This window comes from Paramormyrops kingsleyae, chromosome 6 (genome assembly GCF_048594095.1).
Source record: "Paramormyrops kingsleyae isolate MSU_618 chromosome 6, PKINGS_0.4, whole genome shotgun sequence".
In the NCBI taxonomy this organism is placed as follows: domain Eukaryota; kingdom Metazoa; phylum Chordata; class Actinopteri; order Osteoglossiformes; family Mormyridae; genus Paramormyrops; species Paramormyrops kingsleyae.
The window spans coordinates 29,264,356-29,280,246 of NC_132802.1; the positions used below are offsets into that span (position 1 = coordinate 29,264,356).

At 41.0% G+C, this 15,891-nt stretch overlaps 1 protein-coding gene across 4 annotated transcripts in view; it reads right to left on the reverse strand.

Annotated features, from left to right (window-relative positions):
* Positions 1–10,384, reverse strand: part of syn1 (synapsin I) — a 37,851-nt gene extending 27,467 nt beyond the window's left edge. The window contains exons 1-2 of one of the 4 annotated variants that reach the window (XM_023813492.2): positions 9,854–10,384; positions 9,211–9,562 (exon numbers count right to left, since the gene is read on the reverse strand). In XM_023813492.2, the coding sequence (XP_023669260.1) occupies positions 9,211–9,512 (302 nt within the window). In that variant the 5' untranslated portion in view covers positions 9,513–9,562; positions 9,854–10,384. Of the gene's footprint in view, positions 1–9,210; positions 9,563–9,832 lie in introns of all 4 variants that reach the window. The other 3 variants (XM_023813493.2, XM_023813491.2, XM_023813494.2) reach the window with 3 other exon arrangements.
* Positions 10,385–15,891: the final 5,507 nt, after the last annotated feature.

Sequence of the window (15,891 nt, forward strand, 5' to 3'; positions counted from 1 at the left end):
TGATATTGCTAACACTGGTTAAAAATTAACCGGGCTAAAATTGGGGCCCGTTTCATCAAGCAAGATTCCTGCTTTAGCAGACAAATTGACAGACAAATTGTCAGACTTAAGGTAGTCTGGGCTAAATTTAAGTGAACCAAAATAAACATCATTTAAACTGGGGTAAATTAAATCCAACAAGTTATCCAGGTAAACAGGAAAGCTTTTTTAAACAGGTGCCTGTTACTGCTAAATGGTTCTCTGACTTTACTGAACAGGAACACTGTTAACTCGTGTATGTGACGTCATTCCCAGATCCGAGTTCCGACCTCCAAAGTAAATGAAACGCAGCATAAGTCCAGATTCTAGCCTAGCTCTTCTCTCAAATACTTATTCAGTGGAGATTCTAAGGTAGCAGCCAGACAACTTTATGGCTATAAAAATGAATATATTTAGCAACTATAAGGACAAAAGATATAAAAACTTCTACGTACTAATGGTAGTTTAATAAACATGAATAGACAACATGGTGATTTTGCCTACTTTAGTGGTCCATTGTCCGGAATAGCTCCTGTGCGTTTCAGGAAAGAGGAGCGCCAGTTTAGAACAGGATCTAATATTTAATGATAACATCTGAAATGAAGATGAAGACCACTTGTGCATTGTCACCTGTCCAATCTAGTTCCTGGTATTTACTGCAGAGACTCCCAAGGGGTGCAAAGCTAAATGTTTATGTACATAAAGACTTCCCAGACCACAAAGGCTAGCAAGAAGAAGCCAATAACACTAGACATATAAATGTAGACATATAAAACTCTAACGAAAGCCAGAGAACAGGACAGGCATAACTAAGACATTGAATAAGAGAGGAACAAGGGCAGTCAGGTGGAAAACAAGCAGGACAGGGAACAACACAGGGAACAGAACTTGAGGACTAGGGAGACAGATTTGGGACAGGATGCGGAATATGAAGAACGGGACCTGGGACATGGGATGAGAGCCAATACAGAGTAAGAGAACCAAAAAGGAAAGGCTCAAATGGGGCTTGAAGGGGAAGCAGGTCAAGAAACAGAGGGGGAAGGATCCTACAAGGGGCAGGACCAGACTGGGGTTGATAGGACGGGATCCTGAGGTGCTGCAGAGGCAAGGACGGACTGAGTGGGCCCCGGTGGGCTGGATTCTGGAGGGTTGGGAAAAGCAGGAGCAGGCCTCCCCTGTGCAGGGTTCTGGAGGGTCGGGAAAAGCAGGAGCAGGCCTCCCCTGGGCAGGGCTCTGGAGGGTCGGGAAAAGCAGGAGCAGGCCTCCCCTGGGCAGGGCTCTGGAGACACTGCCATAGGGCTCTGGAGGCTTGGGTGCTGCAGCTGCCTCCTATGGGCAGGGAACTGGAGATGTGGTGGAGCTCAGAAAACGCATGTGAATCTGCCAGGTCCTTCAGATTCCAGAGGACTTTCTTGAGTTAATCCTCAATAGGTGATGCAGGAGACAGCTGCAGGAGTTGTGTTCCTATGAGACAACTTGACAAAAACCGGACCAGAGCGGTTCCCTCTGCAGGGCCTGGAACTGGAGGAACAGGCTCAGGAACAGAAGAAAGGGCGAGGTATATAGATCCCAGCCTGAGAAAGTCCATGGGATTGTCATTTTGGGTCAGTCATTCTGTTACGGCAGGGTATAGTGAATGTGAGAAAAGAGGGATATTCCATGGGGCGGCTCTGACCAAAAGGGGTTTATTAACAAAAAGCAACACAAAGGGGGAAACCACAAAATAAAGGGACCACAAGGGGTCTAAAACAGAACAGGAAAAATTAAGAAACTAACTAAAAAAGAAGCCACAAAGAAACACAACTAGGGAACAGCACACAACAGGGAGCAGGACTGGGAAACAGCTACTAACACACAGCAACAACTACAGTGACTGAGGAAATTAACAAAGGCAAGCACTTAAATACACAGATAACAAAGAATAACAAGGGACAGGGGTAGGCTTTAATGAACTAAAGGCAATCATGAGCAGGTGAAGTCAATTAACAGATACAGCAGATTCAAACATCAAGGGAAAATAAAACAAGGAAAACTGACATAATACAACCAGGAAGCAAACCAAGAGAACACAGGATAACAGATGTTAAACAAAAAAAAACACAACTAGTTAGGACTGACCATTGGCCAGCCCTGAGCCCCCAACAAAAGGGGAGTTGGGAACCATGGGCAACCACTTAGCCCATTAAGCCACAAAGCAGTATCCAGGAGTAAGTAAACAAACTAGGGACTAAGGGCTACAAGACAGGAAGGGCTGAGGATGGCCAGGGACTTCTGCTGGCCAAACCAGGACAAGACACATGGGACAGGACCAGACAGGCACCAATCCTGGCACAGACAGTCTGCGAGCTATCCTACAATATACTTTCTATTACATTCCAAGAGGACTATGACAATGGTACTTCAACATACATTAGAGTCCTACATAAAACTGTCTAGATGGATTCGGGAAAGGCCAGGAGGTCAACATGCCTTCTACTGACTGCAACAAGGTATTTGATTATAATGACTATGTCAAAATATGAAAAACTGATGTACCAGGGCATTTCGTTATCCTTATGAAGAATCTCTACACTGGACAAGAAGTCAAAGTTAGCAAGGAATATGAAGACAAAAACTGCTTCCAAACTAGTAAAGGAATTAGATAAGGTTGCATACAATTACCATGTGGAACAACAGGCAATTTTAATGTGGCTGGTGAAGATACAAAGATTATAAACAGCTTTTGACTCCTTGGAACAATCATGGACAAAAAAAGATCCAACAGTCAAGAAATACATCATAGACTGACACCTAGTAATGCTGCAATGAAGAATCAAGAAAAAAAGCATCGACTTCTGTCTAAAAACCAATATCAGAATAGTTCAGATTTTACTCTGATAGCTGGACAGTGAAGAAGCAGGACAAAAACTTTTCAGAATTTCATGAACCACAAGGATGCAAACAAGTAAACTTAATTAAATCAAACCGGAATCTTCAGCACAAATTACCATACTGAACTCACAATGGGCATGTTATGAGAAAAGCCAGTGCAATCAAGAAGCCATGATGCTTGGAAAACTTGGAGGTAAAAAGAGGAAGAGGACAACCGTCAATAAGATAAAAGGACTCAATCATCTCAGCAATTAACATGCCACTGGAAAACCTGCAGAGCCAGACAGAAGACAGAAGGTTTTGGAAGATTGCCAATGTCATATAGATAGTCGGCAGGAGACAACAATGACAAGGCACTTACACATAACAGTTACTACACATCATATAACAGCTAACACATAACAGCTGTCACATAAGAGGACATTTTGAAAAACGTAAGAACAGTTGCAGCTTTGGTGTTCACATTGTGTTCCCTCATCAGTTCAGAGTAACATAATGTATGAAGAAATGTACAGAAACAACATATTTAAATCAATGTGTCAGGAATGTCTGCTTGAAAACAAAAAATGAAAAGGTTATCTATGAAAGTAAAGTTCTGTAATAGTCTGTTATCAAGTCACACCACTGGCTAGTTTTATGGATGGGACATGCGTTCTCATGAAAAATTTCACAGATCTTGAGCATGGTGAGAGTCATTGCTGCCCATGCAGTGGCCAGTGGTTGGTCAGTACTTATTTTAGATGAAACGGGAGCCACACGATGCCTGAATTCCAGCCCCCCCTCCCAGTTCAGGCAACAAAAACCTCATGCACTCTTCACATTAGCACTGGTGGCAGCTGCACCAAGCTAGCAGTAAACCAAGGCATCTAGGAAGGATTTTCCAAAATCTAAATCCTTCTCTGATTCTCATTCTGCCCACTAAAATTTTTGTAACTATTGGTTTGTCTGGACTGAATTATTCAGGGCTTGAAGGCTCATTTTCTTGAAATTCTGTGGACTGCATTCAATAGCCACACTGAGAAGCACATAAATTGGCTCCGTTTTATCCATCTTTATTTAAGTTAAAAGTCTCCTTGACCATGCAGTGCAGCTCTGAAAAGCAGAAAGCCAAAGCATTCCATAAAATTCATTTTTTTATTTTTTATTACTAGGCTAAACACACAACAAGGAAGGTGTGCGATCCTTGTAGAACACTATACAACGCATGAACAGCCTAAGAATGCATTCAGGACCGCATTATTGCTAAGGGCAACTGAAAACAACCAGAGATGTTGGTGACTGGTGGAGTAAAATGTCTGCCTGAGAGAAAAATCTTACCTTCCTTCAATGAGAATGGCCACCTCAAACTAGAAGTTAACAAATAATACAACAAATTACAAAACCTCACCACAAAAGTATGGGAATAATAACTTGGATATATAAAGAATGAAGAAGGAATAAATGTAACAGTACTGACTTTAATATAATTACGTAAGTAATTTAGATTATTGCAGGCAGTTTACAATATACCACATAATGTTTAGCAATGTAGTTACTGAGAAGCAGTGTTTCACAGTGCTGGGCTAAACTGCTAATTCATACAGTCATAAAAGTTAACTCTACATAGATCATAGACTGTGGCAAATCAGGTCAAGTTCAAATAATTAATTAGGGATTATAGAGCTTATCACAAGTGAAATGTTGGCCTCCAATGAAGAGTTTGGGGCACACCTGCAATCCTTGCCATTCTGTCAATTAACCACTGTAAAATGCTTAGGACAGACTTGTACACTCTATGAAAATGAACTGCACCAGGGCAGCCAGCCTAATGCTGGAGAGCCTTGTGGGAGACTTTATATGTCATATTGATGGTCTGGTGTTTGACATTGGATACAACTCAAAGAGACAAATGAGTAGATGGAGCCAGAATGAATAACAGGTAGGGGAGGAGCTGAAGAAAAGAAACTTGTAGAAATAGAACAGGTAGCAGGCTAACTAAAGATTATTCCAAGAAGGTCCCTGCAGTTGTAAACTAATCCAGGTGAACAAAAGAGTAAAACAATGCAAGCTGATTTTCATAAGAAGCTAACAAGCTAGCATGATGAAATAAGAAATACACAACGGACAGATGAGATAGTGTAGCAAAGATGTTGAGAAAACCTTGGAGGGAAGTCATCTGATCAAGTGAAGTGCTCTCACAGTTCTCAATGTAGATCCCACATCACTCAGCCAGGCTTCCTCTCATCCCTGACAGGCAGGGGCTAATCACAGAGAGACAACAATGAGGCAAAGGGGGTGTCCAGGCAACAGACAATCGGCTCTTCCTTTGATGTGTTTCGCAAGCTGAGGTGACAGAGTCATGCCATTCTCAGAAGAACCATTGGTCATGAATTAATGCTAATTATGCTGACTGTGTTAATTGCTTGCCACTTCAGCCATAACACAAAGTTAACAGCCACTCCATCTAACAGAACCCCACTTATACATCAATGTATGCAGTACAGTTATATCACTATAGCACCAGCTGCATGCCGCTTCAATCAGCACCAAAGAAGCCCAGGCAAGCATGTGTGGGCAGCCTGAAAATGTCCAAAGCAAACAGCAGGTACTCACCTCAGTTGGAGGTGGTCTCAAGTACTGCTTGAATCACGGAGCCCAAAAACTGCTACCAGTCAATCTACAGACAGCTGACCATGGGACTACCAACCATGCACCAAAGCCAGTCAACCACTAGCTAGTCATAGTGGCAAAGCACTGCCAAGCAGCCAAGAAAATGGACTCAAGACCAAAGCATCCTATAACGAAATCAAGAGGCTACTAACATACCCATAAGAAAAACTCCTAACCTTATCTGCCACAGTGAAATATCCAAAAAGGTCCACTATTCGTAAGTTTGAAATAGCCAGAAACTTCTGGCTTAGTCAAACTGTCAAAAAATATATACGAAAGACAACTAGCTTTGATTTGCAGCTTTAGTTTGAACTCAAGGTTAAGTTATTTATGTTCACATAGATAGATAGATAGATAGATAGCTAGATAGATAGATTTATTCAACAAAATTCAACAGAAATATAACTTATTTGGGGGGGGAAACGTAATCATCATCCTTACATTTAGCACCAGGTATTGCCTCATTCAAGGTGGGTGGTGTAGCAGATACTGAACTAGGGGCACAGAGGCTACAGCGTGATCTTGATTTAATTAGTGACTAGACTGATACTTGGCAGATGAAATTGAATGTAGCCAAATGTAAGAAAATTCATACTGGGAAGAGAAATATAAAGTACAGATATTTTGTGGTTTCCACTGAAATAAATGTAGCTGATTATGAGAGAGACCTTGGTGTGAATGTTGATGCTTCCATGTCCCACTCTCGCCAGTGTGGGGAAGCAATTAAAAAGGCCAATAAGATATTGGGTTACATCTCTAGGTGTGTGGAGTTTAAGTCAAGGGAGGTGATGCTAAGATTATACAATTCCTTTGTAAGGTCTCACCTAGAATATTGTTTGGTCACCATACGTTAAAAAGGACACTGCTGCCTTGGAAATGGTTCAACGTAGGGCTACAAGAACGATTTCTGGTCTTAGAGGAATGTCTTATGAGGAGAGGTTAGCTGAGCTGAATCTGTTTAGCCTCAAGCAAAGGAGACTTGGGGGGGGGGCATGATTCTTGTATATAAAACTCTAACAGGTCTAACTGTTCAGCCAAATAGTTACTTCTATATAGTTTAAATAATATAATAGAACTTGATGGAAATTAGCAGAACATTTTAAAATGGATGTGAAAAAGCACTTCTTTATACAGTGTGTAGTTAGAGTATGGAATAGTCTTACTGTTCATGTAATGCAAGCTAAAACCTTGGGTTCCTTTAAATCAGAGCTAGATAAGATTTTAACAACTATGTTCTTTGTTTTGAGCAACAAAGTATGTTTGAGGTCATTATCATGTTAAAAGGCAATCATATGGTTCAGCTTCAACTTAATGACATCACATTCTCCTCAGGCACTTTCTGGTATGATTATGAATACACTGTAGACGTTATGATGACAAGATGGCCAGGCCCAGAGGCAGCAAAGCAGCACGATGCAAAACACTCCCACCAAAGTCTTGGCAAAGTCTCTTTCTTATGGTAGACTCATGTACATTCACATGGACTGTGGAAAGAGCTGCCTGAAGATCCTTTAATGACACCCTGGGGTTCTTTGAGACTTCCTGATGAGGATTTCAGTAGGACAACCTGGCCTGGACAGATTGCCAATGGTATGAAACCTTCTACATTTGTAGATGATTTTGTGAAAAGTAGAGTGGATGATTTCAATCAGCTTCCCAGACTCAACCGCACCAACAGCCATCGTTTTGAGGGCCTTGGGCAGTAATTTTGATCTTGGCACAATGGTACCATGTACCTCAATAGCTATTATTAAAGAGGACCAATTGTTTGTGTGAGGTGTGACTCTTAGAAATTATTTGGTGCATCTGATTCTAATTTTTAGATAAATGTAGTGACAAACGTAGGGGTGTACTTTTTCCTCACAAGAAGTTCGAAATTCTGATTTTAACTGCATAAATGTTTACTGAACATAAATTAGAAGTGTGACTTTTTCTGATTTATAATATTTTTCTAGTAATGTTGTTGAAATGAAGATCTAATATTTGTTTGTCCAAATATGTTGAAAAAGACAAGGGGAGTACTTACTTGTTCATGGCATTGTATGTTGTAGATTCACTATCCATGAAGTTCCATTAAAGTCTCGGTAGAGACATCCTTGTATTATCAACTGGAGTAAAGTACTTACAGAAAGACATTTTGCACTCTTTCATCTATTTACTCAAGTAATCCCTCTGCATACCTTCGTGTAGAAACTTGCAAGATGTATGTAATAACTTTTAGAAAGAAAAAAAATCACTTAAATTATAATTTATAGACCATGTGACCATATGCAATATATCTGCCTCTTTATTCAGGGAACAACTTTATTTCCCCATGCAGTAAAATGTGGATATAATGCATCTTCATACTATATGTATTTGTCACCCATCTTGAATAAAATGTTTGTTAAAGAAATAATAGAAGGAAATAGCTAATACTGAGGTCAGACAATGGAGCCACATTGGGTTACCTGTCCTGACACACCAACACTAACAAATGTTTCAAGACTGCAAATAAGTAAATAAGTGGATTGAGATTTAAGAAACACGAGAATGTGGTCTTTTTCTGAACATGAAGCACCCCCCTTGACCGTCGCAGCTGATGTCAGGTTTGTATAGAAACATCCTTACTTATTTTTAATTATGCTTTATTGAGCTTGTGGTTCTTTAACCAGCACAATAAACTAAACCGGCAATCCTGTTGTTACTACTAATAATATTAATAATAAATTAGAAATGTATTTTAAAACTATTTTCTTCGTTAGCAAATACTCATGTGTTGTATCTCCTTGGTAATTCAATGCTTCACACATTGGTTGGTGGCTTTCTGGTCTATATACAACAGTTCACTTAATTCTTTAAGTGTGTGTGTGGGGGGGTACTAAATATAAGCAAATGTTTCTAGTTTAATAATAATAAAATAAAAAAACGAAGATGCTGGAAGCCATCCTTTATGTCTGAGAATGTTAAATGGTCACAAGTGATTGGACGGGTACAATCCAAACACCACGCGCTATCGCATGGAAACTGCGCATGATGTTGCAGCGTGGCTGTTAATGCCGCCCGCTCTCTTGCGCAAAAAAGGGGCGGGTAAGTTGATTTAGTGGGGAGGGGCGTAGTATTTGGGGCATAAACCAAACAAGAGATAGAAACGAATCAGTCTGTGGATAGGGGTGCTTATAATATAATAATTAATAATTATCATGTATTATTGTTCATTATTATTATTCTTGAAATACGCACGAAATGTCCCCCATTTCCCCCATATTATGAAACAGGCCTGGTAATATGCGCTCCTAAGTGTTGACGATATCTCAGTATACACCAAAAAAACCCTCAGACTAACCAAGGAGTCACACAGTATGCATTCGTCTGAGAATAAAAAACAGGGCTTTAAACGAATGCCCGACAGACGCAAATAACCGAGGGGGTCAAGGCAACGAAATCGCCCGAAGCTTTCGCTCATCTCATTGCTTTAATAGATACCTCGGCAATTGCCGATGACTCATTGATCAAGGCGGTGAGGCGAAATTGGGCTGTGAAGCGCACGCTGCTGCTGGTGGTGCCGGACAGCCTCTTCAACAGGTAGCCCGTAGATTTACCGATAAACCTACAACACTGATCTGAAGAACCAATAAAATGAATGAAATAAGCGTGGCCGTGCAATTAAAGCAAACACATCGGATTCCTTACCAATCTGTCTGTTGGTCATCGATAACCAGGAGTACCTTTCCTTTGGCCGGGCCGGTCGCTCTGTCCGCAGCCTCGTTAAACGTGGCGGCTGCGGCTGCAGTGGTCTGTTTGACTGCGTTGGAAATGGAGGAAAAGAAGCCGCTGCCGGCGGACTGGCTGGTAGACTGGCGCCTTTCGGGCGGTCCTGGAGACACGACCGGGCTTGGTTGCGGTGGGTCGGGGCGTTGCAGGTCGCTCATGTACCCATTGGGCAGGTTGGACATAAAATTGCTATCCGACAGTCGACGACGTAGGTAATTCATTTCTGCGGCCCAAGGTGCAAAATATCGGATACGAGGCTGTTTTCTTCAATCTGTCGCAGTGAGACAGAAAATTGTCCACCGGTTAAGGACAGTCCAATGAGACGCAAGTCGGAACCGTGGTGACAAGAGGAAACGTGATTCCGAGATGCATAGGGATGGAGACCTTTAAGCTATGCCAGCCAAAGATATCCTTTAACGTCACTTAACATTCCTGTTATACAATGATTTTTTATCCACAAGCACGCAGAATTAATCACAATACGCACAATATGACATCGAAAATTTCAGAAAATACAAGGATAAACCGTAAATACTCCAACCTGACATGGAGGTGAAAATACCTTGGACTCGAAGGATGAATGTCTCACCTCTGGGGCTTTTGCATCAAACGTATTCCTTTTCCAAATGCTCGATCACACCGGCCAACATCCCTTTATATATACATATATATGTCCCCTATCACTGAAGCATTAAGATCACCTACAATATAAACGTGCAATTTCCTTAGTTAGGAACGTACTAGAATAACGCGCTTGCATTTACGCATATGCATTGACCCACCGTTTGCGGAACAAGCTGTATGATTTACTTGCATCAGTCTTATAATATTTCAATATTATAATTCGAATTATATTTCAAATATTATAAAGCGAATGAATATATAAAAGCGTCTGCAGAGCCTTGCTGGGTACCGCTGCCTTCAGGGTAAGGGAGTGGAGGTAGGGACTAGGCGTATGGATATTGCAGCAACCTCTGTCCAATCCTCCCTTTACGTTTAACAGTATCCCCCCTCCCCGTCCCTAGTCACTACCCTGACTTAAGATCGGTTTGACAAATGGTACGATCTGCTGAGGAGGGGGACAGCGAGCTTTGCTGACTCGTGAGGGAGGTTCTATAAAAAATTAAGCATAAGGGGCGTTGTCATGGTGGAGGATGTGCTTGCGTGTGTGGTGGGGGGAATGATGCTGATGGTTGGTGTGGGTTGGGGGACTCGTATTGTGAAATATCCTTCTCTGTGTGATGCATGGAGCGGCTTCGGCGACTACAGAAATTCGTTTCCCTATTGATTTATCTTTGTTGCAGCTAACAGTTGTAACATTTTGGTGACAAGAATGACAGGAATGACTTTAATGCGCTGAAGAGTACGAAGATTGTGTCACATCTTTTAATTGTTAATAAAAAGAAAAAAAAATATATATATATATATAAACATTCCGGGTAGGCATTTACCTTAATTACTCGAGCTACAACGCCATCTGAAATGTTAAACGTATTGGTGTGGATTAATTTTCTACATTATCTGTAAATTTAATTAATTGATTTAATATTTATAGTATGGATTGCGTTTTCGAATCGATTCCTAGTTTCCTGGCAAATTGCCATGGAAACACTGGTTAGAACGAAAGTTTCCGGTGATCAATAAATGTAATTTAATCTAACGCCCCCTTATCGTGAAAAAGGTTTTAGGACTTAATTCATGAAGAATCTGAGTAAGTCAGATGTTCTGAAATGCCGACAATGCGGGTTTAACATTGCAAATGGAGCTACTTTCTAAGGTTACTTTTACGTTTCCATCTCCATAATTAGCCTACCAGTGTCTTTGAAAAGGACAGGGAGCTGCATTTTGACAGCAAGCCCTGGCTTTTGTCTGGCACTGGACGATATTAACCAGAAAACTGAGCAGAATGACATAATCACGTTGCTACACTACTGGTTTGTACAGGTGATTATTTACTAAGCTAAGGTAAAATGTTCCATTTCTGTTTTACTCTCAGCTCAGGCTGTCAGTTTGTTATTGTCTTTCTGGGAAACAGAGTACAAGAGAGAGCGTTGGTGTATGTAGGGGTGTGTGAACGAAAAGGAGACAGTGTGCCTGCAATTGTGTGAACATTTCTATGTGTAAGAAAGGGACAATATGTGTTTACAGTGCATGCTGCACGCTCCTTGCACTGTTTCTATGCTAATGCATAATGGGTTGATTGGCACTGTGAGTGTCCGTGCCTTTGCAAGCAAGAGAAAGGCAGAGTGTGTGTCCGTAATGGTGTGAATGTGTTTCTGTACCTCAGCAATTATTTAATAGCAATAATCAGTTTGACTCAGTCAAGATAATGTGGAGACTGCACTAGTATCTAAAGGAGCCTGCGTCCTCAAAGGAGAATGACAACATATTCCAAGGCCTTAGCCAACCAATGTAATAATTTTAGTGCAGGTCCCTGCTGCACCTCAAGGTGATGGTATCCTGCAGTGCCTTGTGGGATGGTCAGACCAATGGCTGCTCTCAGGCTAATGGTCACCACAGCCAATCATAGTGAATTTTTTTAAGATCAGGGTAGCAGCCTCTCTATTTGAATATAAATAAATAAAAAATATAAATAAACAATGTAAACCACAGCAGAAAAAACATGGGCAGAATTTGGTGGAGGGAACAAATAATAGCATTTTATGATTATAAAGGTATCAAAGACCCCATATTTTTATTCACTACCGGATCATTTACCTATACTGTACCTAATAAGTGCTGGCATGAATCATCCATGCACTGCTCTGTCACTGGGAGCAGCTTTATTTGAGCCACTTGCCTTCCAGTGTCATCACTCAGCCCTTCAGCCATTTTGTCTCTAAATAAAACCTGTCTTGAAGTACACTGTATCCTCATGTTCTTGCAGCTCTTCTCCTAGCCGCCTCATCAATCTTTAAAGGTTTTCAGGACATCAAAAATGTCAGGCAAATAATCCAGAAGAAAGGTAAAATTAAACTTATTGGCAGATATGTCTCTGGTATTCACACCCAGTGTCCGGTTGTTATTCTCAGCTGTCAGGTTGTGTTTGCCACCAGGACTGTTGCTTCCCCTCCTGCTGTCTTCAGATGCTAGACCCCTCATCCCTCCTACCAGCAGTCACCTGATGCCTCATTCCAGGGACCCGTTTCCTTATCCTGTCACCAGGTGGTGACACAAGCATCCTATAGCTATGAATATTTTCTGCCCTCTGTGGCTTCAGCACTGTCTAAATCAAATTCTGTCTCATTTGGGGTTTTGATTCATTCATCTACCACAATTTCCTGAAGTAGCATAATGGATTTAATTTAACATAATTGTTGCCATATTTAAATTAATTAACATAAAATGGGTTCTAAATATTCAATTAATGTTCATATTCAGCAGTTCACTTTCGTGGAATTTGACACATAAACAATATGGGGAAAAAAATGCATTTTCTTACTGTCTGAAGCTGTTAGTCTTACTTTTCAAGAACATTTAAAATAAGCTCCCTAGGCCAACAGCTGGGTGTGCCAGGTAACTGTCCTCGATATGAGCCTACAGAGTACGTGCTGGGTAGAACCAGAGTGGGAACCAATCCAGTGATCTTTAAGTAGTGTAAGCCAGTTGGTGACTGATACCATACTGTAATCACACTACATAGTGCTGCCTGTTAGGTGGATCTCATGATTATGTGTGAAAGCGGCCTTGAATTCTGATTTCTGGTCCTTGAAAAACAAGTCAAATGGTTCAGAGGTTAAGAACAGTCTCCCTTTTACAGCTCCATGGGACCTCTGTTTTATAATGGAGGAAATTTGCAGTTCCAGTGTTTCTCAAAGAAAGCCTCTTGTGCTTTTTTAAGGCTTCTTTTCATGGAATGTTTCTATTAGTTCCTTTTCTGATCCAGTAATTGACACCCTACATTTTTTTGTGTTTTGAGAAGGCAGTAAGCTGGCTGTGCTTTTTCACAGAGGCGGACATTATCTTTTGTCATGCCTGTGAATCTTCTCCTTTAAGGAGCCATTTTATTTTGCCATATATTAGGTGAGCAGAACACTTAAAACCCCTATTCCACTTACTTAAATCTCTTTCTGTACAAAGCAATGTCCTTATTTAAATGAACATCATTAATGAAAAGACCTGTCTTCAGTATCTGTATAATATTTTTCACGCATTGACTTAACAGGTCAGTACTTTCAGTTCTAATGTCCGTGCTCTATTTCTTGCTCTGTACTACTCAAACAGGAAATCGCTGTAATGCTGTTAATAACTTTAGCATGTGCAATCTGGTAAAATATCACCAGGTGGCAGCGTTTTGCTGCTTTACAATTTGCTGGACTGCATAGTTTGTTGTTAAGCAGTAACTCAGCATTTGTTTATGCCCCCTTTTCACAGGAAATCATTTAATATGGACATACATGTGATTCGCCGGTTCCCCACTGCAGATTTTTGTCTTTTGCGTGTTGTTAATATGGACGAACACAGTGCAAACATTTCAGAATACAATTGGGAAATCTACACACTGCTCCTTAAAATGGCATGGGTCAATGTATTGGTTACTGAACCAGGCACATAAGCAATTGTTTAGAAATTTACATCTAATCACGGGGCCTCCTGTTTTACCTTTGAGTGAGACATTTTATCCTAATAGTGTGATTTCCTAAATATAGCTGCTTTAATGCTGACAATGATCCAACTGCAGGTCCTCAAACCTTTTAAAAAGCATTCCATGAAAAGAGGCAAAAAATATAGCCTCTGGTTGTTTTTCTAAAGAGTTTCCTACCTTCTCAGGTGAATGTCCCAGGTATTCAACTGCCCCCCACCAACACACACACCTGGGCAATGTCCCAGCATGCTCAGAGATGCACTTAAAAGGCAGCCATTAAATGCCTCCCTTTGTGTGTCTGAGCACCACTCCCCCCCCCCCCCCACCGTTGCATGTGTGGGCAGATAGGCTCAGGTGGGCTCAAAACCTTAAAGAATGTGGCCAGGTGAGCTGGGAAACCGGGGGGCAGGGGTGGGGTCTATGGCAGGTGTTGACTGCTGCTTTTTGTGCTTTACTTTCATCAAACAGTGAGCAGATGTGAGAAAAGTTGCTCAAGGCCAGTGGTACCAGCAGCTAATGATTGGTCTGAATCCACAAAGCATCTGCCAATGGCCAGCAGCGCTATCAAGTAATAGCTAGTGTGTATTCGTAATACATCTGACAAAGGCCAGCAGTGCTACGAGCTAACACCAAGCTTGTATTCACATTGTATCTGAGAAATCTTAGCGTCTAGCTGGAATTCACACAGCCTTTTTATCCAAGGCAACAGCACTTACTTGACCAGATACTTTGTATTCACAAATACAAAGGCTAGTCAGGTTGGTTTTGATTCATAAAGGAATAATAAAAAAGCAGACTATTTCAAATTCTGGCAATTAAAATGCTGGCTCACACCCACATTCTGAGATGATATTTGTGAGCTTTGTATATTCAATACCAATGCAGCATAATGGCGCTGACAAGGCAGATCACTCCACTAGGTATGTGGGGTATAGTCATCAAGTGAACCAATTCATGCAACTGAATAATTGCATGAATAATTGTTGCAGCTTCGATACCTTTCCCAAAAGTACCCGAACAATTCCTGCCCTGCCATTTGAAAAGACGGCCTTTTTGTTCCAAGTGCACTTCCCTAAATGTTAAGTAACCTCCCATACTGACACCTAATGACATTGACGGGGCAGAAGGGAGATTGGGTCATAGTGGCACTAATTACCGATCAGTGCAAAGACGTGGCCTAAAGACTCATAGGCACTGGTGTGGAGAGCTAGCTATGTGCTTCAATGTCCCCCACAAGACCAGGAGGTAACTGTGACATTCAAGGTTATTGCAAATGTCCCCAGCTCACTCACATCCAGCTTTCAGCTCAATGTTTTATCAGTAACTAGGGTTGCCTCCCAAGTTCTTGCAAAAACAAGTAAAACAAACAAAAAAAGTCAAACGAATCATAGTAATATGCATATGAAAACATAACAAGAAGGATTTCATGTTTAATGCTCCATATTTTGTTGTATTTTCCTCATATGTCTTGTCTTTATATTTATGTGGCATGCTAAGTTGCAGGAAGCATGCAGGTTCAAAATATTTTCATTTACTGTGCATTTCATTTATTGTTACTTAGAATAATTCTAAGACTTTGTTTCTAGTCATACCTACTGTGTTTTTGTATACATCCATCCATTTTCTGTACTTGTTTTCCTATTTAGGGCTGCTGGGATCTGGAGCCTATCCCAGGTATCAAGGCAGGAAACAACCCAGGATGGGGTGCCAACCCATTGCACACACATGTAGGGTAAACATATCCTTATGGGGACCGCTCATTCATTTCAATGGGAAAAATGCTAATGCTAACTATGACAACCTTAACCCCTACCCTGCCCTAACCATAACCATAAGTAACCTAACAAAATACAAGAGTTTTTGCATTTTTAGTTTTTTCATAGCAGTCACCGATTTTTATAAAATAGAGTATTCCCTTATGGGGACCAGGAAACCGGTCCCCATAAGGGAAAAAAAATGGATATTTATCACGTTATGGGGACATTATGTCCCCATAAGGATAGGTATACCCGCTC